General features: G+C 40.4%; 3 protein-coding genes across 4 annotated transcripts; 2 read left to right on the top strand and 1 right to left on the bottom strand.

Annotated features, from left to right (window-relative positions):
- The first annotated feature begins 534 nt into the window (after positions 1-534).
- On the top strand, positions 535-4,594 carry acta1b (actin alpha 1, skeletal muscle b). The gene is made up of 7 exons (XM_080885226.1): positions 535-690; positions 1,520-1,656; positions 2,160-2,484; positions 2,846-3,007; positions 3,442-3,633; positions 3,753-3,934; positions 4,096-4,594. The coding sequence occupies exons 2-7, from the start codon at positions 1,528-1,530 to the stop codon at positions 4,237-4,239; spliced, it is 1,134 nt and encodes a 377-aa protein (XP_080741352.1). The 5' UTR covers positions 535-690; positions 1,520-1,527; the 3' UTR covers positions 4,240-4,594.
- Positions 4,595-5,426: 832 nt separating this feature from the next.
- Positions 5,427-11,878, top strand: ccsapb (centriole, cilia and spindle-associated protein b). The gene is made up of 5 exons (XM_080885230.1): positions 5,427-5,580; positions 6,480-6,886; positions 7,748-7,807; positions 8,060-8,280; positions 8,362-11,878. The coding sequence occupies exons 2-5, from the start codon at positions 6,505-6,507 to the stop codon at positions 8,542-8,544; spliced, it is 846 nt and encodes a 281-aa protein (XP_080741356.1). The 5' UTR covers positions 5,427-5,580; positions 6,480-6,504; the 3' UTR covers positions 8,545-11,878.
- Positions 11,879-12,647: 769 nt separating this feature from the next.
- Positions 12,648-23,044, bottom strand: rab4a (RAB4a, member RAS oncogene family). Of its 2 annotated transcripts, XM_080885232.1 has the most exons (9): positions 22,896-22,983; positions 21,319-21,369; positions 20,752-20,832; positions 18,629-18,743; positions 17,900-17,962; positions 17,507-17,661; positions 17,282-17,377; positions 16,818-16,963; positions 12,648-15,520 (listed from the first exon to the last, which is right to left on the bottom strand). In XM_080885232.1, exons 2-8 carry the CDS (start codon positions 21,350-21,352, stop codon positions 16,848-16,850), a joined length of 660 nt encoding a protein of 219 aa, XP_080741358.1. In that variant the 5' UTR covers positions 21,353-21,369; positions 22,896-22,983; the 3' UTR covers positions 12,648-15,520; positions 16,818-16,847. The 2 variants fall into 2 exon arrangements, with proteins under 2 accessions (XP_080741358.1, XP_080741359.1); XM_080885233.1 differs by lacking the exon at positions 21,319-21,369 and having other exon boundaries at positions 22,896-23,044.
- Between the last annotated feature and the right edge of the window lie 1,923 nt (positions 23,045-24,967).

Below are 24,967 nucleotides of genomic sequence, written 5' to 3'. Positions count from 1 at the left end.
ATAAAGGGTTAATTCTGACATATGATGGCTGAAATAATGCAGTACATATTTAGCTGTTATATACAGAATTTCCAACTTCAGCTTTTGTCCGTTGACCTTTAATAAACCTGTATTAATTGAGTTATTAATTGGCCCTGTACAGCTCTCTTCCTGGTTGACCTGTCAGTCACTGCTTCAAGCCCTGGCCCTCACCGTGGCCTAAATCTGTTCAGATGAGGGAAGCATATTCCCATTTTAAGGCTGGATGAGGCCTACTAGCAACAAATCTATAACCCTGCTTGGTAGCAATTGGCGTCTCCCCTAGAAACACTCCCCAGTGGTCCGCATGGTCCTTATACGGCCCTCGAGGTGGGACCGCGAGCCTTGATGGGAGGTCAGAGCGACAGTTCCATATATGGCGCGCGCTCTCTCCACGTCGGGGGCGCGCAGCGTCACTTGTGATCCCCTCCTGAAATCCGATTGATGGAGTGCCCTCCTTGCCTTCACGTCGGCACCCCACCTCCACCCACTCCCTAGCCTCGGCCTGTCAGTATCCTAATATGGCAGAGGGCCGGGATGGGGGCCAGTGCTGAGGTTTGTGAATGGTGGACGTTCGGTATAAAAGGTGGACAGGCAGCAGTAAGGACTGTAGCTGGTTCAGCAGCAGCACTGGTTGGGTCGTTCTCTCCGAGCCGCAGACACACCCCTAAGGTAAGACCCTGCTAGGACCTGACACTCCTGAAGCCACTCGTCCAGGCTGGGACACTAGACTAAGCCTTAACCGGGGAGCCACTGCAATTACTTAGGGGCAAAAATTAGGAAGGACCACCGGGGACAGGAGGCATAGGACTTGAGGCTGATTTGGGGCAACACGACTGCTGGAGGATAGCTAGACCATAGGAGAGACCTGAAGGAAGAAGAACTGTTTACAGTTGAGGAGGCAGAACACAAACACTGTGCTTGACAGGAGAAGCCTAAACTATCAGATCTGTAATTAAATAGACTAAATAATTGATAAATTGATAGATAGGTAGATAAAACATTTGGACTGAGTTTCTGGTCTGATCTTAAGCTGTTCTACTTTATGACAATTTAAAAACGAGAGAAATTTACCTGAGGGAGGATTGGTGAGACAATGGGAATACTAGGGATTTTGGTTCAACTTTAGCTTATTTTAGAGCCTTGATTTCTTCTAAGATTAAATAAAAAGTAAATCTTAGACAAGTCTGGCCAAATTCCAATAGAAAATTTAAAAATAATATCAGTTACTTTTAATAAGATTTAATTGACGTTTACAAAAGATACTCATCACGCGTTGGTTTGTTAATGCACCATAGATTTATATAGCGCAAGCAGTGGACTTGAACAGGTTCATGCTCCGTGAAATTATTTTTAGTCTTTTTAGCCACACGTAGGATGAGAATACAAAATAATGATAGAGTTAATCAACGCCTTACTGTGTAATTCATTTCTGTCACATACATTATGGATTTGATGTGATTTAAACTCAAATATTTTGTCTTCCTCTCCTCTCTTACAGAAGCCAACATGTGTGACGACGATGAGACTACCGCCCTTGTGTGCGACAACGGCTCCGGCCTGGTGAAGGCTGGCTTCGCCGGAGACGATGCCCCCAGGGCCGTGTTCCCCTCTATCGTCGGCCGTCCCCGCCACCAGGTAAACAGCGAAGAAAATTAACCGATAGACTTGATATTAGCCTGGACTAATTGGCGGCAGTCATTATTTCACACTCACTAATTGTCACACCTCACCCATCACACCGTTCAATATCAAGAAATACAATTAACCTTCCAAAAAATAAATTAAAATCAAAATGCAATAAACAAAAACAATAAATTAACATTTTGGATTGTTAAAACATTTAACATTTATTGCTAAAAATGATTGTAAAAGTTCAGCTGCTTGCGCAGCTGATATCAGCGCAGTCACAATATTTTTGGCTTCTTTTACCTGGAGCAGCCTTTAAATTAGTAACAGATGAAGTGCCAACTTCACAACTGCTCTGTCTGTCTCTGTGACTGATATGTGGCACATTTACGCAATGGTCACTGTGTCTGTCCGAAGACTTTAATCTGTCCAGGAAAGGTCGCACATCTGTATGGATCAGTTGACGTCCCCGGCTAACCTTCCTTTTATCTTCCCCTCTCTCCTCCCTTCAGGGTGTCATGGTCGGTATGGGTCAGAAGGACTCCTACGTCGGTGACGAGGCCCAGAGCAAGAGGGGTATCCTGACTCTGAAGTACCCCATTGAGCACGGCATCATCACCAACTGGGACGATATGGAGAAGATCTGGCACCACACCTTCTACAACGAGCTGAGAGTGGCCCCCGAGGAGCACCCCACCCTGCTCACTGAGGCCCCACTGAACCCCAAGGCCAACAGGGAGAAGATGACCCAGATCATGTTTGAGACCTTCAACGTCCCTGCCATGTATGTGGCCATCCAGGCTGTGCTGTCCCTGTACGCTTCCGGCCGTACCACTGGTAAGACTGACATAAAACAAATAAACAAACATAGCTTACTAAACACATAAAACACATATAGCTAGTTTACCTTATTACTTAATAATATGTTACTGACATAGTCAATCGATCTAACATAAATGACAATAACTATTGAGGGAGCAATTTCACAACAAAACGCTTTTACGCACAACTTTTACGCACACTCGACCAGCCTTTCTGGAACTGTTCATGTAGGTTTATTTGACTTTATCTCGTAAATTCACCCCCAAAGCACTCACTTTACCCATGATTTTACGCACAAAACGTATTTTTTAACCTTTTTTTTTTTTCGTTTTTTGTCGCTCGGACTTTACTAAATTTTCTCCGTGGCTCTCTATAGGTATTGTGCTGGATGCTGGTGATGGTGTGACCCACAACGTCCCAGTCTATGAGGGTTACGCCCTGCCCCACGCCATCATGCGTCTGGACCTGGCTGGTCGCGATCTGACCGACTACCTGATGAAGATCCTGACTGAGCGTGGCTACTCCTTCGTGACCACTGGTGAGCAATTGAACAATAATCAACATGGCCTGAAAGAAAGAGGAAAAAGAAAGAAGGAAACTAACATTTTCTAGCAAGACGTTATCTGGGCGAAGACGAGTCTAAATTGTCAGTTAGCGTTCACTTTTATTAGCAGTGTTTGGGATAATTTGCTATGACATGCTTTGATCAAAGATTTACCCATACAGATAAAAAGGCGCAGCAAATAATTGTCACACTTTGTGAGGCCTATTAATGCCCACATGCGAGCATATTGATACTTAAATGTAAAGATATTGTTTTAAATAGAGTGAAAATAAGATGTGTACATGTTCACAACAGCGAAGAATTTGTGTAGTTTAGCCCATTAAATCCGTGTTATTACGCACATTAGTATTTCACGCTTCACGCTTTTGGCACTCTGAATAATAACTTATCAACTTATAACTCCACAGCCGAGCGTGAGATCGTGCGTGACATCAAGGAGAAGCTGTGCTATGTGGCTCTGGACTTCGAGAACGAGATGGCCACCGCTGCCTCCTCCTCCTCCCTGGAGAAGAGCTACGAGCTTCCCGACGGTCAGGTCATCACCATTGGTAACGAGAGGTTCCGTTGCCCCGAGACCCTCTTCCAGCCTTCCTTCATCGGTACTTCAAAGAATCAGTTCTTTAAAAAAAAAAAGTTTTTGCCACCAAATAGACTTATGGAGGCTACTGGTACATACCGGGTAATAATTTCTTAACACTTTTTCATCTCATCTGAACAGGTATGGAGTCTGCTGGTATTCATGAGACTGCCTACAACAGCATCATGAAGTGCGATATTGACATCCGTAAGGATCTGTACGCCAACAATGTGCTCTCCGGCGGTACCACCATGTACCCTGGTATTGCTGACCGTATGCAGAAGGAGATCACTGCCCTGGCTCCCAGCACCATGAAGATCAAGGTACTTGAAATTGAACTCAAATCAGAGAAGCAAAAGCTTCAGAGTTTACAAGAAGATTGAAATATTTTATGCATAAATTGGCAAATACGCACCCGATTTCACTGAACACTTGTTTACTTATAGAAACCGGCACTTTACTAATCCACTCTTTCCTCCTCCAGATCATTGCTCCTCCCGAGAGGAAGTACTCCGTCTGGATCGGTGGCTCCATCCTGGCTTCCCTGTCCACCTTCCAGCAGATGTGGATCTCCAAGCAGGAGTACGACGAGGCCGGCCCCAGCATTGTCCACAGGAAGTGCTTCTAAATCCTTCATCTTTTTCTCCAGCTTCTCCATCATCTCAATCATTTTTACCACCAGCCATCTGGAGATCAAGCAAGGAGGAGGATCGACCTCTGCAGCACGACAACACTCTGCTGTCGATGGACTGTCTGTCCGCGCTGCTGACATTCATATGCATTTTTTAATCCTTTCAAAAATGTGCATATTTTATGGCTGTCTGTTGTCTGTGTTGCACGGAGAAAGGCTGTGAAAACCACCACTGAACCATGCATCCACCAAAAAAACTTTAATAAAAAAATAAGAACAACATGTTGCCCAACACATGTGAATGTAAGTGTATATACATATTGATAATTTATTAAAGTCCATTATTTGGTAACTTTGCCCCTGGTCTTGTTTTTCCGGTATTGGCAGAGGATGACAAACAAAAGCGCAGGGAAATCAGACGATAAATATATTTTTATCTCTTAAAAGATAAATTTGCCATAAGCCAACAATGCAATATTACAGTATTCAACAAATCCTGCAAGAACTGTGGGAAATAAACCGGGATAACCACTAAACGAAACATAGTGCGGCTAATTGTTCCACGAAAGACCAGGTGCAGGGCGCATTCATGGACATCTAAACGCGAGCTGGCACTAATGTCTGGATCATATTTGGATGGACGAGAGGCAGGGGGAGGGGCTGCTAGGTGAAAGAGGTATTGAAGGGCGACGCCTTCGAGCAGTTGCAGACAGTCGGTGTTTGACTTGCCAGGAATGCGCGAAGGCAGCAGCAGCAGCTCAGCCTTTTAGACTGACTGGATTAGTAGCATATCCGACACCTGACACCCTCCCTGCACGACCATAGGAGCTCACCCACCGGCCCCCAGACCATCTTTAGACACAACCAGACTCCGGGTACCGTGGGTCATCTCCGCAGGATTATACCTTATATGCATATAAGCTCACAGGTTATGTAGATGTAGGTTTGGGAGTAGGCTGCAGGCGCGCACATCATTTATAGCACCCGAGTAGCCTATTGTAAGACAACATGTTTCCTGTTTTCCCCCCTACAGAGCACCATTTATCTTAACAAGTTGGCCTAGGTGTAATCACTGAAGCCTAAACGGCTCATACCTTATACGACAAAAACAAACTGTATTTCCATCCTCTTTTGCCATTTTGTACAAGTTCCATGGCCGCACAGACGGCATTCCTGACACCCCGGCGCGGGGCCACCTGTTGCGGGTGTGTTTGGCTTTTTAAAAACGTCTTCAGGTGGGCGGAGCTAAGCTCGGAGACGCAGTCCCGTGTGTGATTACAGCAGCGGCACTGTGAACGCCATCTGTCCTGCTCTGCTTCCGTGAAATCCGACCCCGATGTGAGTATATTTACTGTACGCAAAATTAGACAGTTACAGCCCCGAATTTCTCCGTGCCAGGCGCGCACTGCTGTTGAGTAGTGACGATGGATGGTCTGTGACATTTAACGTTTACTGCGCTTCACCTGCGGGCGCTGACAGGCGATTATCACTGCCCTGTGTCAGTATTAGCGCCATATGATTAATAATGGAGGTTTATAAATAACACATTTGTCATGAGGAGGTAATAGCTATAAAAGCTACAGGCAATAAATAGCCAGCTCACTGATTCTCAGTTACAGCCTAATGGCGTATGGTACACTTGTGCTTTCTGTACGCAGGTGTTGATTAGCTGGACTACGGAACAGCATTTTTCAGCAGTGAGGACAGGCTTGTAGAGCTGTAGCTGAATGCGTTTCACAGCCTGTCGTGTTTTTTTTGTTTCTTGTTTCCTTTTTTCACACTGATTTGTATCCGACCTGTAAATTGGAATACTCAAGAGCAGTTTACACCTCTGCGGCCAATCAGAGGAGAAGGTGGCACTTACGTCATCGCGTTCAGGAACTTTCTGCTCTTAACGATGTAACGGTTTTTACCGGAGGCCATTTAAAAAAAACGAAACGCCGATTAAATGAATTAAAAATGGATCATTTACTATGTAATTGTCCCCAGATTTGTCTTTTGTCCTCTTTCCTAACACAAGGAAGCAAACTTCCCCCGCCTGCATCCGCCTTCGACAGGATGTAGGCGGGCTCCTTAGAGGAGGGGGAACCCCTCGTGCTGCTCCGTCATTGGTTTTAACGGCTTCCCCATTATCTTTTAAATGTCTGGCGGTGCTAACAAACACGGAGCTGTGTGTAAAGGGGCGTGGAGGCTGTTTAGGCGTGTTCTGCTTGAGTAACAACAAGCTGTTTTTTCAGTTTATAGAGTTTTCAGAGGAGCAAGATGGTGGCGAAGAGGATCCGCTCGGAGTACATGAAGAAGTTTAAAGATCCCAAATGGGACACGTACACTAAATGTTACGAGGAGATGTTGAAGTACAGGCTGACCCGCAGGCTGCTGGAACACACGCACAACCCCTGGTTCTGGAGCGGCTCCGATACTGACTCGGACTCGGGAGGTAGAAGTCCTCCTATTCCTCCAAGCAAGAACCAGGTACGGGACCAGGAGGATACCGGTGGCCGCGCGGAGGCTGAGCTAGAGGAGTGTGGGGGTGCGAGGACGGACACACAGCAGGAGCAGAGCAGAACCTCGGGGCCCGTACCCAGGCTTCCTATTCAAGAAGAGGAGGAGGATACAGGGCCTGCTGCACAGTCTGCACTTCATGGTAACCTGTATAAAACCCTTAATAACATACTGGGATGTATCATTTTAAATATTATGTATTAAAGCCACCGAAAATATAATATTAATAATAAAGATAAGATAAGACTTTATTGATCCCACAACGGGTAAATTTTTGCATCACCTCAGTTCAGGTACAGATATCAGAAGGAAATACAAAAATACAAATAAGTACAATCAATGAAAAAAAGTAAGATAATACACTATATACAATGGTAGCATACACAGTATGTGATTATGGATATGGTTGGAAATATGGAAGACATAAAGTATATAGCTTGATATAGCTATTGTACCACTACTATTCCTATTTATAGACATGTACACACACACATGTAGACACTAAATATACATATGTATACATATACATACATATATACCTGCAAATGTCCATACACATGGAAGGTCCATTATGCATGAAGTGGTGACCGTGGATGTTCACAGTGTCCAGTGACTTATGACATTGTGATTGAGGAGTTATAGAGTCTAACTGCTGTTGGGATAAATGATCGGCGAAAGCGCTCCTTCCTGCAGCGAGGGTGTTTCAGTCTGTGACTAAAGGAGCTGCTCAGCCCACTCAAATACTCATGCAGTGGGTGATGTGGGTTGTTCATAATAATAATAATAATAATAATAATGATAATAATAGTAATAATAATGTTCCCGGAAAAATTCTTAAGTCTTTGACTCAAAGCTTTTGGTTGTCAAGTTTATTCTCCAAATTTGAGCCCTCTTGTCCAGCTCCTTTATTTCTTTTTCATTCAGTTGCCCTATTACTGCATTGTAGGGATACATGCTTGATACTTTACTGTAACTTACGATTTTCTTTGCTCTTTTGGCCCAGCATCTGATGCTATGAGGGAGACAAAGGTACTACAAGAGGAGCAGAGAGCCAGCAACAGAGGTAATAAGTAATTAACAGTTGCTGAGTCAATTAAAAATAAATAAATAAATGAAAAAGCCTTATAATAAACACTGTTAATGAAATGATGAACTGAAAGTTGATTAAAGTTAAATCAATTTGTATTTTGCTTTTAGCAAACAACTCTCTGTTATAAGCAACGTCCATAGATAGTTTATAGTGCCTCTGGTTTATTTTGTGAGTTCCTCTTCCATGTTGGTGGTGCTTTAGCCCGTTTGCTTCTTCTGTTTATAGAGAGAGACTCTGAAGGACCCCGACCACAGCAGAGTAAACCCTCAAAGTCCTTGAGGCAACCCCGGCGATCACAGCGGGTCAGGCCTGCACCATCTCGACTGCCCAGAGAGGACAGTAAGGAGAGCAGACATCCTTTCGCCTTGTATGGGTCGGGGGAGAAAGATGCAGACACTGCAGGAAGGAAGACGCACAACGTCGGCCCAGTGGCTTCGACTAATGAGGTTATTTTACTGTCATAGTGGATTTGTTGACAGGTACATACAGAAGCTTGTTGTTACATTGGATTTTTGTTTACCTGATAGATCTATGAATCAGCTCTGCGTGCTAAGACCAGGCGGGAGGTGGAGCGTCATATCCAGACTCAGCGGTCTGAGCGGCGGAGAGCCAAGTCTGCTGACCTGGACAAGGCCAGAAAAGTGGTCCAACCTGAGTTCAACCCCTGGCTAACTGAGTACATGCGTTGCTTTTCGGCTCGCTCGCGATAGGACACAAACCGGAAAAAAGACCCTCTACATCAGGATGACTCTAGACAACAAACACAAAACTGAAGCCATCACTGCCTCTCACCTCTAAAGTTTAAACTTCAAGTGGCCGAGTAGGACTATATTTATACTGGGATTACTTTAATGTTCCCTACTATGAATTTGATAGTTACTTCATCTAGAGTTTTCTGCAGTTCCTTTTTTAAATGTTCTTTTCCCCTAAATTTTAGAGTTAAAATTGGCATGCTGTAAAACAAACATACCTCAAGGTTTAAAATGAATCTTTTTTTCCCCTAGTATTATTGAAACAAAGAAAATAGTTTTAATAGAAGTAACAGACAGACAATAAGGTCTGTTTTTTGCGTAAACAATGCAAAAGAGCATAAAAAGCATTATTGAATGATATTAGAGCACAAGCACTAACAGAGCCCTTTAAAAAAAAAAAAAGAGTTCTTGCATATAATATAATAGGGTCATAAATGACCACACTTGGTCATTTTAGTGGCTAAAGGAGCATGGTCACTTGAGGGTTAAACACCGACACATGTAAATGATAACATGAAATGGATTCAAACAGATTCTCAGGATGGAAGCTGACTTTCCTTCAATGTTAAGTTTCACTGTGTGGCTTATTCCTCCATGGTTCTATAAACCGCTTTTACTAAGACAGTACAATAATATGTATTTTACAGAGTAAGATACTTTATAACAAATGTAAAAATAATGGATACGTCTGTAATACACAAGTTTAGTTGAGGATGAGGAGTCCCAAACGTATGTCAAAGCCATACTTTGATGCAGCCCCTTTAAATACATGCTGTATAAGATGTACCCATATTTTTATACATAGATCTCAAACTACAGTGGGACATGTCGAAAAGATAGAGCCTTGTTCTTCTGAGGTAAAGTGAACAATGGTGTGAACGTATATAATAATACGTCATTTCCTGTGTGCGCACACAGACACACAAATTTATGCCAAGAACTCGGAGTAGTTTAATCAGATGAAAGTTTTATTTCAAATTCACTTGACTTTTAATGTGCATATTTTCCTATTTGTGCAGAGTACAGCTGAGTACACTTAATTGATGTATAGATATATTGATATGTAAGAGTGGATTTTTAATGCTGGGAGCTGCTTCACGTTTGTGTCCCTCCTGATGGTTCAGACGTGGTTGTTAGGTAGTGACTCACTTTATGCTGACAGTGAAAATCGCACGTGTTTTGTGACATTGCATTTTCAAGTATTTTCATGAACTCTGATGCGTTAGTGACTTAAAGTGGTTTTATAACTGATAGCATTGCTTTGTTCTTAATCATTTTGGTGCTAAGGTCTCAACGGTATTGTGGATACTGCGGACTTTCCTTCATACATCCATACACGCAAGTAGCAGCAGCATCAGAGAGAGTTGAACACACTGCAGTTTTTTTGTTTTAAAAGCACAGGTAAATAGAAAAAACACAAGCAGATTTAGAAACATTCAGAGAAAATAACCAACTACAGAGAAGTGCTGCACAGACAACACCTGAAAGATTTACAGGGGACGCAAAAACGATAGACTGTGTTTGGCTAACGGAGCACAGTCTATCGACTTGCAGCTGACTTGCTGCTGACTTCAATAACTTAAGTCACAAAAACAACAAGCATGTATGGAAGCTGTATGGACAACAAACATTTTTTGGCATCCATGAGTAAAATCTTTGACTAACTTCTGAGAAAATAACTTGAAATTGAAATAAATACATTTTTTACTTACGGCTCAAAACTAGGGTTGTCAACATTAATGCAGATTAATCCGTCATCACACTTAACGCGATTAAAATTTTATGCAATTCACCCATCTGAATTGCAGAATGACTCAAAATCCCTGAAATGTCTCCGTCAATGTATTTCGGGCAGTTTGTCCAAAGTTTGTCCATTCTGACCGCCAAAGATTTTAATCACATTAATCATGATGATGCGTTAATGTTGAGAGTCCTAGTCAAAATGTATGTATGTTTGTTTGTTTTTGGTGTGGTGGCAAAAAAGCTTCCTTATGGTTTGGTTTATCACCTCTTTGTGTCATCTAGAAATATTTCCAGTTTTTGAATAGGCCTTTGTGAGGGTTTGACTAGTACCTATGTAAGCACATACATGAAAGGCAACCAAAATCTGTGTTGTCCTGTTGCTTTCAACAATTTAATATTTGATATTTAGCAAAACTAAATATCAGAATATTTTAATCTACGTGATTTGGCTCCGTTTTAAGCCTCTGTATTTAAAACCTTCTGTCTGATTGAGTGTTGGATTTGCAGTTGCTGCGCTGGCAGATGGAAGATACTTAAAAAAATTAATTGCTACTTGCATGCATGTCATTAAACTAGAGCGTGTTGAGCTCCCTTTGGTTTGTTGTTGAGGCCAAACGTCTTTATCGTTATTAATTTAGAGTCAGTTACAGCTTAAATAACCATTAACAGGAAATGCATACAAACACATTATGCTGATGTACTGTTTGGTTTTCAGCCAGTCAAGAAGCGCTTTGATCATTTAATCACTGTGTTGTTTTCATGTAATTAATTTATGAACATTAGACAAAAGTATGTAAACTCAAATAATGACTGTTCAAACCACAAGAAGTCAGATCTAGTAATGTAACAAAGATCAAATATGTTGGTGTAAATATTTTGCAGATGATAGTTTGGTTAGTGGCCCCGCTTTTACTTTTGTTTTTACTTTTTCACACTTGATTTCTGTGAATGTTGAAACTTTGAGTTCAGTATTACATTAAGATTTGCTTTTAAGTTATAATGAAATGCAGGTTGGTGCAATATTTTGATGCTTTAAAAGTCGGTTTTGAGCCTTTGTGATTTTAGATGTGATGAACTTTGACAATCTCAAAAAACAGGAGGGAAGCAGGACGATACATTCCTTACTTCTTTGTTAGTTATTGGGACAAAGCTTTATAGTCGACTTAGACTGTTTAGACGTGTACCTCTAGTCAGGAGATATTTTACTCACTATGTGTTTTTCTTAGGTTTACATGATAATGTGTGGCAGAAATCCACCAAGCCAAAACATTCCTGACACGTTACTCATTCACGCTTCACAGTGCAGGATGATGTTAGTGAAAAATGAGTTTCACGTGATTGTGAAGGCACTTGCATGACAAATAACTGATGTACTTGGTCTAGTTTACTAACAACAGATGTAACAACTGTAAAACTGCTTAATTCTGTACATTCTTTGTTTACATATTGAGCTTTGAACAAGCTTCATTGTCATAATTAAAGGATTTAAAACAGGTGGGCTTACGTGGTGTTACGCTGAGCTTTTAATAAAATACATTTACATCTGTGATTATTCTCAAGACTTATTTAATATTAACAGGCTATTTTCATTGTCTTAATCCTGATTCTTGCAGTGACATGGTGTGGTCTCTCAGTACATTATCAAGCACCTGCTGTATACTGAAATAAGTCTGTTTACACTAAGTTTTTGTACAATAAATTTAGCATATTTAATAAGGCCATGTACAATTTTAAAGGTCCTGCAAATATATATATATATATATATATATATATATAAATACATTTTCAAGGCTTTTATTACCATTTGGGTTAGGTGGATCGCATGAAAGATCTGTTTTACCTACTGTTTGATAACCAGGCTCATCTCCTAGCTTTGCTCTGGACATACTCTATCTCATCTGATTTCAGAAGCTAAGCAGGCTTTTCAACATTGACACTAGACATCTAAAGTTCCATAAGTGGTCAAGAAGATTAGAGGACTGCTATTGAAATGCAGTAAATATGCACATGCAGTACTGTACATTACAGCTGTGAAACTGAGAAACTTCACTGGTGTTCACACGTTCTATATCATTGTTGCAACATTTCAGATTAAATCCAAAACAAGTTTGTCAAAGTGGGAACGTTTTTCATACTTGATTGATTTTATATTGAATGACCCTTTACTGAATCTATGACTGTTGCAAATAAAAGGAATCCTCTGATTTTACGTTTGACTATACTCCATCCATCAGAGCTCACAGAGCTCATTGAAATGGTTTCTGCTTGGTCAAAGATTGTAGGTAAAAAAGTCTCGTTTAGTGAAGACAATGCTGGATTTGTAGTAGTATTTATTTTAAAAACATATGCCTTTATCATACATAATAAATTATAAATCTATGATATTCATAATGACAGGAAAAAAGGACACACATAAATACAAACAAATGACCTGATGAGAAAAACACATGATAGAGAACAACCAAAGCCACCATCAGATATCAAACACCGAAGGATGGGAAACATTTGAAGTGTCTGATTCAAAATCCGCGTTTTAAAATGGCTAATATCATCTAAAGCGGGGAAGGTGAACGTATGGCCCGGGGGCCAGAGAAGGCCCCTCGTATGGCTTTGGAAAATGTGAAATCTTCACAAGGGCATAAACTTTGGACTCTCTTATTATTGTTAGATTCCATCACATAACAGAAAACCTTTTTTCCATGCTTCCTTATAGAAATTAAAACATATCGTAAGTTAACAGAAAATGTCTGTTTTTTTAATTAAATGATAAGTAGATAACTGGGAGGTAATGAACTGCCAGTGGTTTTCCTGTAATTTACACCTTTATTTTTTCAACTGTAAGCCTATATGTTATTAGTCGATAGTTTTACTGGTCTGACCTAATTGATATCAAATTGAGCTATATGTGGCCCAAAATGTAAAATGGGTTTGATACCCCTGATCTAAAGTATATCTGAGCTGATGCGACGCGTGAATGCTCTGATGCAAAACACGCCTCATAATCGTTTCCTCCGACTTAACACGGTCAAAGTTAACAACAGGAGATAACAAGGAGTAAAGCACACACTGGATAAGCCTCAAACCATCGTTAAAACTTAAAAACCAACAAGTTAGTATGACCCCACATCTGGCAGCAGTCAGCACTCATGTAAACAGGCAACATTTATGTACGACAGGTCAGTCATTAGACTTGAGTGGAAAACTTTGGATAAAGAAAGTTTTACACCAACATTTTAGTCAGTTGCGGTTGCTGACTTGTGAATTCAAAGATGTACCTTCATTTAACACAAATGAAAGCCCAGTGTCTACACAGAACATGTCAGGCTACCTCTGTTTATTATCTGTGAGCTTGTCAAAAAAACCCCAAAAACAACAAATAAAAATTTGTTTCAGAATCTTTCCCCTCATAATTCATAATAAAATCTGAATCAGCTTGTCCTGTTTAACAAAAAAAATAAAAATACTGAGTACTGCCCATCACTAGTATCCTGCTACAAGTTGCCAGTGTATAGTTGCTTCAAATGATAATGATGCAGTGGAGCACGAAGCAGATGCTGAATATGATATCTATTATAATATACACGTAATATCTCTTCATAATGAAATACTCTGATATTTTGTTTGAGAAAACATGCGTCAAACTATTTACAGAAACACTGTACAGGTACAGGGATGCTTTAGGGGAGAGGAGGAGAGAAAAAGGGGGATGTAAAAGTGTGTGTGTATTTCCTGCAATATCATATCAATATTAAGGTGTTGCCCTGGGACCATCACTGTTACTGATTAGTCATGCTTTTTAATAGAGAAATAACATCGTTAAAGACTCTGTTTTAGGAAAAGATCCATGTTTCTGCTAATTTTAATAAAATACGGTATTTTTCCCCTTTCTCAAAACACATTTTTACAATGAAAATGTAACAGGTCATGGAAGTACAAATATTTCCATGTTTGCTTTTGCTTGAAAGAAACAAATTAAGTGTTTCTCATCCACTCATTTCCTGCTGAAGGCCATGAGAGCAGCAGTGTAAGCAGAGATGCCTAGACCTCCCTGTTCCCAGCATCCACAGTTTTTAATGGTCCAGCTGAGAGATGCAATCTCAACAGCTTGTCTGACAACAGCCCATAGGACATGCATCAAACACCTCAACATGGAGGAGCAGTGTTTCTACTGACTGAGATCCTTACTCTATCTCTAACAGACCCCATACACTACAGCTGGGGATTGTTCGTCCACTAATTCTTTAGTTCAACACCCGCAGCTTGTGGCCACAGGTGAGGACAGGTAGATTAATCTGCTTCAGTCTCAGCTGAGAGCGGGTAATTCACCCTTTTACAGCCTGGGGTCTGATCTGAGGGTGCCAATTCTCATCCCATCCACTTCAACACTCAGATTTGAGCCATTCATCCACCACAACCTCATCTTTTTTTCCTCCTGTGACATCAAACCCATGACATCACATCCTATGCATAATTATTCAGTTGCAATGATGGTCTGGATATTTTAAGAAGAATACAAACAGTGATATCAGGTGAAGAAAGGGAGTGGAGGTGGCACACAAGAAGTGCAAACTGCACAGCTACACAGGATACTGTTAGTGGTGTGTTTGCAAATGCAAGCATGGAGTTAGCAGATAATTAGAGCAAGAGAAGCAGAAGACCTGTGGAAGGGAAGGGACTTAAATTAGCATGTGGTCGAAGGAATATTTCCACAAGACGAGAAATTTTTTTTTCTGAGAAAATCAAGACCACGCATCAGTGCACTAAGTATCAAACTGGAGCCAGGGGGCAGTTAGTTTAGCTCAATCTAAAGGTCTGTGGAGCTTGCTCCAAAAATCTGTATTTAGTATGTCTGTTTAAGTAGCTGGAGGGTCGACTGGGAAATCTAAAATGTGGTAATCTGGGTTGGCAGGTGTGTGGACGAGAGAAGTGTTGGGGGTGGTCTTGGTTGGAGGGACAGTTTGGTCCAATAGAAGAGCAGACTGTTGGCTGATCTCTGGTTACCTTGGAGATCTTTAAGTTCTGGGAGGGGGCGTGACAGGGAAGTCTTTTGAGCTATCTGCATGGCAACAAGGTTCTGAGGGGTCCGTGCAAAGGTTAGGGGTCAAAGGTCGGGGAGAAGTCACCAGCGTAGCGATCTGAACCCCACGTTATCAGGTCTCACATGGCTGTTTTTCTCCTGGTCTTCACAAACCTGCATATAAAACACACAGATGTTGCAGAAATATACAAAAGCTTATCAATATCAGGCTGTCCACCCAGTAATTAACAAATTTCCCTCTTGTGGGACTAATAAAGGTTAATAAAGTTTATCTTAATCATCTCTCATCATTATGAAGCAAGAAAGAATTACAGAGCTTTGACCAACTAGCTATTACAAAAAAAATTGAATCTGCCACTGAAAAAAAAAACATTACGTCTAAATTGAATTAAGGTTATTCTCTCAAATTATTTTTTGACTCATTGTAAAACACCAGCAGTTCCAGAAAAAGAGGCTCCAGTAACTTTAAAGACCCAGCAGAGCAGAACCACAAGACTCAGTGATCGTTTCTCCCTGGAGTCTCTTCAGCTCTGGTGATCCTCAGCTACAATCCACCGCACACAATCTGACACTTGGAAACTGACTTGTCATTTACACTGTAAATATACTTCTTGCTCTTGTTTCTGTCGCTCTTGATGTGTTTTATCCTCATTGGCCTGAACAGGGACCAAAAATAAAAACTGTAATTCCACTTCATGTAAATACATGTGCTGGAATGAGAATTAAAAAAAAACAAAAAACAAGAAAACTTGAATCATTAAACATTTCCACTTACTCGAGAGTCATAGATGAGATCATCACAATTAATCAAGCTATTTTAAATATCTGCCGCTGGTCTGGTTTTTAGCGCCCTGAGGAGTGCTTACTGGACTTCATGTAGGAATCAGCAAAACTGCTTCATAGTGTTCTGATGCTAATAATAATAATAATAATAACAACAACAATAACAATAACAACAACAACAACAATAATAATAATATCTAGGCAAAAGCAATAATCTGACATGTAAACAGGGAAAACTGTCAGACTGCAGCTGGAACTGTGGTGTAATGACTTTCTATCAGCGATCAGGCATCAGTGCAGCCAAAGTCTGGTGCAAATAGTTATGGACACCAGAATTTCTACGTTCATCTTATTGTGTAATATGTAGGTAATAACATACATCCACCTTTTACTTTATGCCACTATTTAATGATTACAGCCTTCATGATTACTGTCTTGGACAATCATAATGAAGGCTTCCTTTCAAATGATGGGTGGATCAAGTGCGCAGAAGCAAAAATGGGCACTGACTAAATATAGAATTACTGAGTCTGCACATCTGAGAGACACTGCGGGGAGCAGAAGGCATAATTTCAGCTTCTAAACACAGGTTCTCCTTATTTGAAAGCCCTCAGACACCTTTTCATTTTAATGCTGTGTAGACAGTACAGACTCAGGACCCCCTCACCTCGTCTGTATCTGTTACAGGACACGTCCACTAGCAGCCGCATTCTTGGGTGCCCTGTGGCTGAGCACGACGAGGAGAGCGAAGCTGTCGTAAAGCAGCGTCGCCGTATTGGATACCTGAGCCCATCCTTTCTGGATCCAGCTCCCCTGAAACACAAGAGATCACATGAGTGAACAGTCAGCGAGATAACCAACTTACACCTATTGTGCTTAGTTTACTGACAGTTAAGAAAAGGCTTTAATCATCTATATAAGTTTGCAAAAGGCTTTTGTTAAAGTTCGATTCTTCCTGGAACAATGCTGTAGGCCAGCTAGTTGATGGGTTAGCTGTCTGGGCTTCTGAATGATATAAAAATATTTTGTTTCTGACTGAGGTAGTGGTGTTAAGAGATATACAGAATCATGTGGTTTGACAGAATAAGCGCTGGGGCACACACAGGTAAGGGTGTTGACTACAGCTCATACCTGACTCTATCTTGTTGAGGATTTTCCGAGCACACTGGACAAAGGCCTCTTCGACGTTCTCCCCTGTTAGAGCGCTGGTTTCCAGGAACATCAGTTCTGTTACATCAGTTTACAATGAACACATTATAATAAATAACAATTCAATAATTCTTTGAAGTTGATGGTCTACACATCTAACAACAACAACAACAGGAATCGTTCCCAATAATCAGCTGCTGGTCTTACCGTTCTCCTGAGCGAAGCGGGAAGCCTCCAGAAAGGTGACCTCCCTGTCAGCATCCAGGTCCTTCTTGTTCCCACACAGGATTATGACGATGTTCTGACTCGCCAGCATCCTCGCGTCACTCAGCCATGTGGTCAGAGCGTTGTACGTCTCTCGACTGCAACAAAAAATAATAATAAAAAGGATGGCAGGTAATGACATGTTACAGTTTGGAATAGATGTGGAAGCTAATTAGAAAACAAAAATAAATTAGAGGCTTGAAACACAGAGCCTATCATATTTCTCAGTTTGTGCATCCTCAATTCCTTTTAGTCTTAGGCAAGAGGGTGGAGAGAGGAGAGGAGGAGGAACAAATTAGAGAAATGTGAAAAGTCTAGCATCACATTGTGTGATACCTGGTGATGTCATAGACCAGCAGGGCTCCTGCTGCTCCTCTGTAGTAGCTCCTGGTCACAGACCTAACACACAGACACACACAGATTAGTAGACATACATTGAGAACAATCAGGAAGTATACAATACATTCCCCCTGAAGAAAAGAAAAAACATCAATGCATGTGTGAAAAACCATTTAACTCCTGAACTTTGTAGAGACCTACTTAAATGTCTGCTGCAGTTTAATCAGGTTGGTCTTTAACTTGCTAGCTCTACAGTCCACGTGAGCTGGATTGTGGCAATGCACAGACAGACCTAACCGTCTGGGGCATGCATCACTAGTGAGTGGGTGTCATGTTTGCTGCTCAGTGCACCCTCTGTTCAGACAGCTGCATTTAGCCAGGACAAAACAACAGAACCAATTCCTGGCGTGTGCTACCTCAAAAAAAAAAAAAAAAAAGCAATTCTGGAAAATATCTTCACCAGATTCGCCTTAAATTGTTATAGCAGCTATAGCAGAAAATTGAATAAATAAAATAATCAGAAGCAACAAAACTATTCCTGTTTTACTCAGGACATCAATTAGGCAGCCGAGTTTAATAACAGCTTTTTGAGCTCTCCGTTACCTTCCAAAACTCCTGTGTCTGTTACTCTGGTCTTTAAGCTATAGTACTGCTAGCTGAATGTCTGCAGCATAACAGAGATGACTTGTGTGCCAAGTGCATATTCACGTTGGGCTTTTTTCCTACCTGAACCTCTCTTGTCCTGCGGTGTCCCAAATCTGAAGCTTGACCATTTTGTTGACCACGCTGATGATCTTAGAGCCAAACTCGACTCCGATTGTGTGGTTAGATTCATCCTTGACTAGAAAAAAAACAAACATGTAAATGCATTAATATTATTAAATAAGGGGGATTAATAGGGATGATATGATTATCACTGTGTGGCTGTAAGGAAAACAACTGTTGCTTCTGCACTTCAATGAAAAATAAGCCAATTTCAGCATGTGTAGATGAGACAATGATTTTCTTTGAAGTTTTTCTCCTGAAGTCTGGTTGTAGGTTTTGGTTTCACCCTTAAAAAACAGAACCAATCATAAAAATCACACATTTAGAAGTTGTTTTTTCATAAATGTATCCCTTCATGCCTTAAAATGTGGTTCAACCTGGTGTAAAATGTGATGTAGCTTGATGTCACTCACACTTTTGCCTCCTTTCGCATCTGTGAATATGAAATTTCATTCCAATCTCTACTGACACCCACTCCTCCCCTGCTGCTGCGCAGTTCCAGTAAATCGGTTCACCTCTGACTCTGCTCACACACTAACACTGCTCTACTTTACACAATGGCAAGTTGACACTGGAGTATTTGAGCTCTACATGTTTGAACTGGAAAGTCATTCTGAAGAAAAACAAGGGGAAATTGACCACATGTCAATATATCAGATTGGCTCAGACTGGCAAATTTCACATACACTATATTGCCGATAGCATTCACTCCCCCATCACAATCATTGAATGTAGGTGTTTCAGTCATTTCAAATCCCACTGGTGTATAAATATCAAGCACCTATGCCTGCAGACTGCTTCTACACACATTTATAAAAATGGGTTGATCTCAGGAGCTCACTGAATTCCAGCGTGGTACTGTGATAGGATGCCACCTGCCCAACAAGTCCAGTCTGAAATTTTCTCACTACTAAATTTTACACAGTCAACTGTTAGTTGTATTATAACAAAGTGGAAGCATTTAAGAACGACAGCAACTCACACACACAGTGTCTAGAAATAAAAAAGTCAATTTTGTCAATCACTGCAGACCTCCAAACTACATGTGGCCTTTAGATCAGCTCAAGGACAGTGCATAGATAGCTTCATGGCCACACAGCTGCATCCAAGCGATGCATCACCAAACACAACTTAAAGCGTCGGTTGCAGTGGTGTAAAGAGCACACTGCCACTGGACACTAGAGCAGTGGACAAGTATGAGTTTGGTGGTTGCCAAGAGAACAGCACTTGTCTGACTGCAAACTCTTAATGCTTCAGCATATCAAGACACTTTGGACCATTTCATGATCCCTATTTTGTGGAAACAGTTTGGGGATAGCCCCTTCCTGCTCCAACATGACTGCACATGTTTACTTACAAAGTAAGGTCCATAAATGATTAAGTTTGGCATGGAAGCATTTGACTGGCCTGTAGAGTCCTGACCTCAACCCAACAGAGCACCTTTAGGATGAATTAGAGCAGAGACTGCAAGCCAGGCCTCCTCAAACCACATAAGTGTCTGACTTCACAAATGCACTTCTGGAAGAATGATCAGAAATTCCCATGAACACACACCTAGATCTTGTGGAAGAGATCTGGAGCTGTTATAGCTGCAAAGGGTGGGCTGACATATTAAACGCAATGGATTAAGAATGGGATGAGACTCAAGTTTATATGAGTGTGAAGGTGGACGAGCAAATAGTTTTGTCATTACAGTGGATCATCCTCAACAATATTAGAAATGTAAATGCTTTTCTTATCTAACACAACCCCCTTTCCAGCGTGTCAGCTCTGAGAAGCTTAGCTTTAACCCAAAGTTAACAGGACAGATTTCTTAGTTTTGCCTATAAAACTCAGAATGCAAGTATAAATGCACACAGTTAAATCCATGGATTAAGAATGCAGTCATATCCATTAATTTCACTGCTTATTTCACTCATGAAATATTGACTTAAAATGTTGAAATCTTGATTTCCATCCTAGGAATCTTTAACATGTGGAAATTACTGGCATATTTACTGTCTCATTTGCCTGAAGAAATTCCCTGATGTAGTGCTGTAGTTTGCAGTAAACAGTCAGGAGTGTAATGGATCTTTCAGACTTACACCTCTTCTCTATGAACTGGTGCAGAAGACAGGATTTTCCCGTTCCAGCATTCCCAATCACCAGGAATTTAAAGAGGAAATCTGCAAAGGGAAAAGCAAGGACACACATTACATCAGTTGGGCTATTATTATCAGACTATATGAAACTAGTTGCTATAGACGGTAGCTAAAACGACAGGAAATTACAAGAAAAATGTGGGAAAAGCTCAGTTACTGTAGTCTTAGTTTGGTATATCCAGCTCGTTTTTCTTGTCAATTTAGTTTCATTTCCACAGTGAGTTTGCTCGTTTCATTTTAGTGTTTAGCTTCAGTGCTAGCTTTCTTATTTATTGTAATCTGGGTTGTGCTTTTCAGGGGTTCAGAACAGATATTATAATACAAACACAGGCAGTTAGCTCACAGTCATTCCAAGCCTTAATAACCAAATGTACCAAGGCCTAATGAAGCTACATGTGACAACAAACTAAATAAGTTTAGTTTAATTAGTCAATGTCATGTCAGTTAGTCCATCTTTAAAAAACAGTTTTATTTTTTTAGTTTAGTTTTAGTGAACTGTAATAACTTGACCTGAGAGATAAAACTCATCCTTCAGTTGATCCATCTACAAACTCAGTTGTTCTTAAGGAAAGGAAACAGGGAGAAAAGGTTGAGGTATGCCAAATTACACAAGAACTGGAGTGAAACTCAGTGGCAGTTTGGGATCATCCTGATAGAAATCAGAAATAAAGGCAGTCAAAATCCAATGAAGAGCTTTGAATGTCCTTTGAGAAGTCCAGTGAACTATTCCTGAAGACTACTTAAAGAAATTACAAAAACCTGTCTAACAGAGTTCAGGCTGTGCTGAAGAATACCAAATCCTGACTTTCACACTCATTACAAACTCTGTTTTTGCCTTATATTCTGTATTTCCATATATTTTTGCATGTTTCAAAGAAAGTGCTGCACCTATTTCTTATTTTCCTTGCAAAATATAAACAAATGAGGGTGTGGCTCAAGTTCCGTAAACATGACCTTTCAAAATATTCTAGAGAAATCAGAAACTGTAGCTTCATATATTTTGTAGCTCATTTAAATTTAGTTTTCCCCCCACTTGAGTGGTGAGAGTTACCGTCACTGTTATGAAGTCCAGTAAATCCAGTAATCTCTGCAGTAGCCTTGCAAACACCCACATTTACCAGCATATACTCCTGTAGTATTATTATAGCTAAAGAGGACAAGTACATTTTTTCATACGAGACAGAAAAGAATCACCTGCGATAAAATACAATGCAAAAATCAAGGTGCAGACAAATCATATCACCACATCACCACAGTCCAGCACAGACTAAATTGTGGATTACAGAATGATTTTAAGAGTAGTAAACTAGAAATTTGATTTTTGTCTTTAATTTTCTTGGCAGGTGTTCTAAATGGGTTTCAGATATATAACTGTGACAAACTGTGCACATCGGCTCCCAAAATCAATTTATCAGTCAGGCTCAAGCATATGCTGCACAATACTGTGATGCTTTGGCCATAATAAACTGATGTTTAACAACAAACAGCGCATGGCTTTACTTGCTTGATTTTATAGCTTTCAAATATTGATATAGGTATCATCCTAATGAAAAACAAACAAAAAAATTAAGTACCCCCCCCTCACAAAGAAAATATTGTGGAGGCTTTGATGTAGGCAAACAAAAACTACAGTCAGCTGTTCTGTGCAGCGGAGGAATTTCTCCACTATTAAACCACTAAACTAGCAAAATAATCATTATTTTGGTGTAAAATGGTCAAGCTAAGAAAACAATGCCTCATATATGACTGTAATGTTGCAGCTCAGTCAGATATTACAGCTGCACCAAGCCCCAGCCAGGTGTCAGCTTCCCTTGTCTTTTACGATACCCTCCGGGGAGCTTTGTAACCTTGTACCGTGGGTACGTTTTTTGCACACGGCGACACTAAACTCTGCTGTACAGCCTTTGTGGGTTTCCTTACGCTGACGAGGCAACTTTTAAGGCCAGCAGCCTTCAGCGGCGGCTCGGTTAGCCTGTCAGCTATCTGTTTACGATGAGAAAAAGCTCTCTGGGCACACCTGCCCCATCCCATCTCTGAGGCTACGGGAGGATGATAACGGTGGCCACAGGTCAAAAGTGCAATCTTACCGTACGACTCCGACATCGCCAGTGTGGCGGTTTGACAGCAATAAAGAATGGAGGGAGAAATGGGAGTTGACAGATGGTTAGCTAGCTAAATAAAAGGAAAATACTCCTGTTGGTGATTTCCGCGGAGTCCAGCTGATTTTCCCCTCCGACTTCCCGTACGCGGTTTGTTTCAAAATAAAAGCCGTCTGTGCTCCTAACCGAAGAACCGTTGGATCACTGTAAAGTCTTCAGGCAGCCGCAGGGTGGCGCTGTGTCTGCTTGAGACTTTTGACACAGACTGCTGTTTGGGTCAATTTTTACATGTGACTAAACGAATAAATATTAATTATTTTATTTTGAAATTGGATGACTTTTCCTAAGGTATAAAAAATATTAATTTTTTATGTTTTAGGGATCCTAAAACTTAAAAAATAAATATTTTTTAAAATTTATGTGCTACATATTTCTGTACACTGAGACTGCTCCAATCAAATTTGACCTGTCCCGACTGAAATTAACTTTAAATCCACCAGTGTAGGTCAAATCAAGGAAAATGTCATACCTGTGTGCATTATTAATGGGACAGTGGTAAAGGTAAAACTATATGTGTTCCCATCACTCCTGTCCCAAATCTCTTCACTCCCAAGTGAAGATGCACTGTTGCCTCACAGCTGGCTTAAATCCTGGTTTGGGCTTAGCTGTGTGGAGTTCACATATTTTTCTTTGGGTACTCCAGCTTCTTCCCTTACTCTGAAGACATGCATGTTCGTGCACTGGTGATTCTAAACAGATCACGGATGTAAGGTAGTTGAAGTTTATAGAATAAAGTCCTGCATAAATGTGTAGTTGAAAGTGTTTTGAATCATCAATAAGACTAGAAAAGCATTATATAAATGCAAGTGTATTATCTGAAAGTGCTTTGCACCTGCAAGCATAGTACACAACGTAAGTTAACAATGCAACAATACAAAAATAATTAAATAAATCAATCTGTGGAAGCTCTACTTGAGACTAAGAGCAAAATGGTTAAGCAGAAAAAAGCAGAAATTAGACCACAAAACTAACTGAGGGTTTCATATGATTTACAATTTCACCTAGTCTAGCAACAGAAACCATATGAAGTCCCTCAAGAGTGTTCCTGACCACTGGACTGCTTAACGAAGTATCAGGAAAGGGAAAAAAATTGATCTAATGTGAGCAATCTTAACATGGAAAAACTTCCAAAACCTCTCACAGCCATTAGTTACAGCTTCAATGTCAGACAGATTCAGGATTCCCCTCACTGTTCTGAATGCACAGAGTAGTTTCTGCTCTAAATAAAAATAGTACTCATGGGGGGGGGGGACACAGAAGTCAAGACAATGTTTAACACTAGTAATTTTATACATGTTTATATAATAATAAATTTATATTGCTGTTATGTTATCACATCTTTGGTAAAACAAGACATGATATTGCATGACAGTAAATGTTTTGAGTTTTTATAAACCCAAAAATGAGTTTTTATAAACCCCAAAAAAGAAACTCTTCTTATATCAGACAGGCATTCCAAAGTAAAAGTAACATGCCCATGTTGGAGCTCTTATAATTTGATGTAGAGAATTTTTTTACTTTCAACAATAATAAAATAACATAATAAAAAATTATGTTAAAGATTTTTTTTAAAGTAAGTGAAAAGAGTGACATAAAAATAATATGTACAGGGTGGGCCATTTATATACACCGTAATAACATGGGAATGGTTGGTGATATTAAAGTCCTGTTTGTGGCACATTAGTATATGTGAGGGGGCAAACTCATCAAGATGGGTGGTGACCATGGTGGCCATTTAGAAGTCAGCCATCTTGGATACAACTTTCGTTTTTTCAATAGGAAGAGGGCCATGTGACACATCAAACTTAGTGGTAATGTCACAAGAAAAACAATGGTGTGCTTGGTTTCAACGTAACTTTATTCTTTCATGAGTTATTTACAAGTTTCTTTTTGTTCACAGCCATTGACATGTCGAAGAGGTTAACACGTGAGGAGCGGATTGAAATTGTGTTGATATCTGGTGAACGCAGTAACCGGGTCATTGCAGCAGATTTCAATGC

The sequence above is a fragment of the Rhamphochromis sp. 'chilingali' genome (assembly GCF_963969265.1).
Source record: "Rhamphochromis sp. 'chilingali' genome assembly, chromosome: 6".
In the NCBI taxonomy this organism is placed as follows: domain Eukaryota; kingdom Metazoa; phylum Chordata; class Actinopteri; order Cichliformes; family Cichlidae; genus Rhamphochromis; species Rhamphochromis sp. 'chilingali'.
This window is presented reverse-complemented; position numbering and strand designations above follow the sequence as displayed.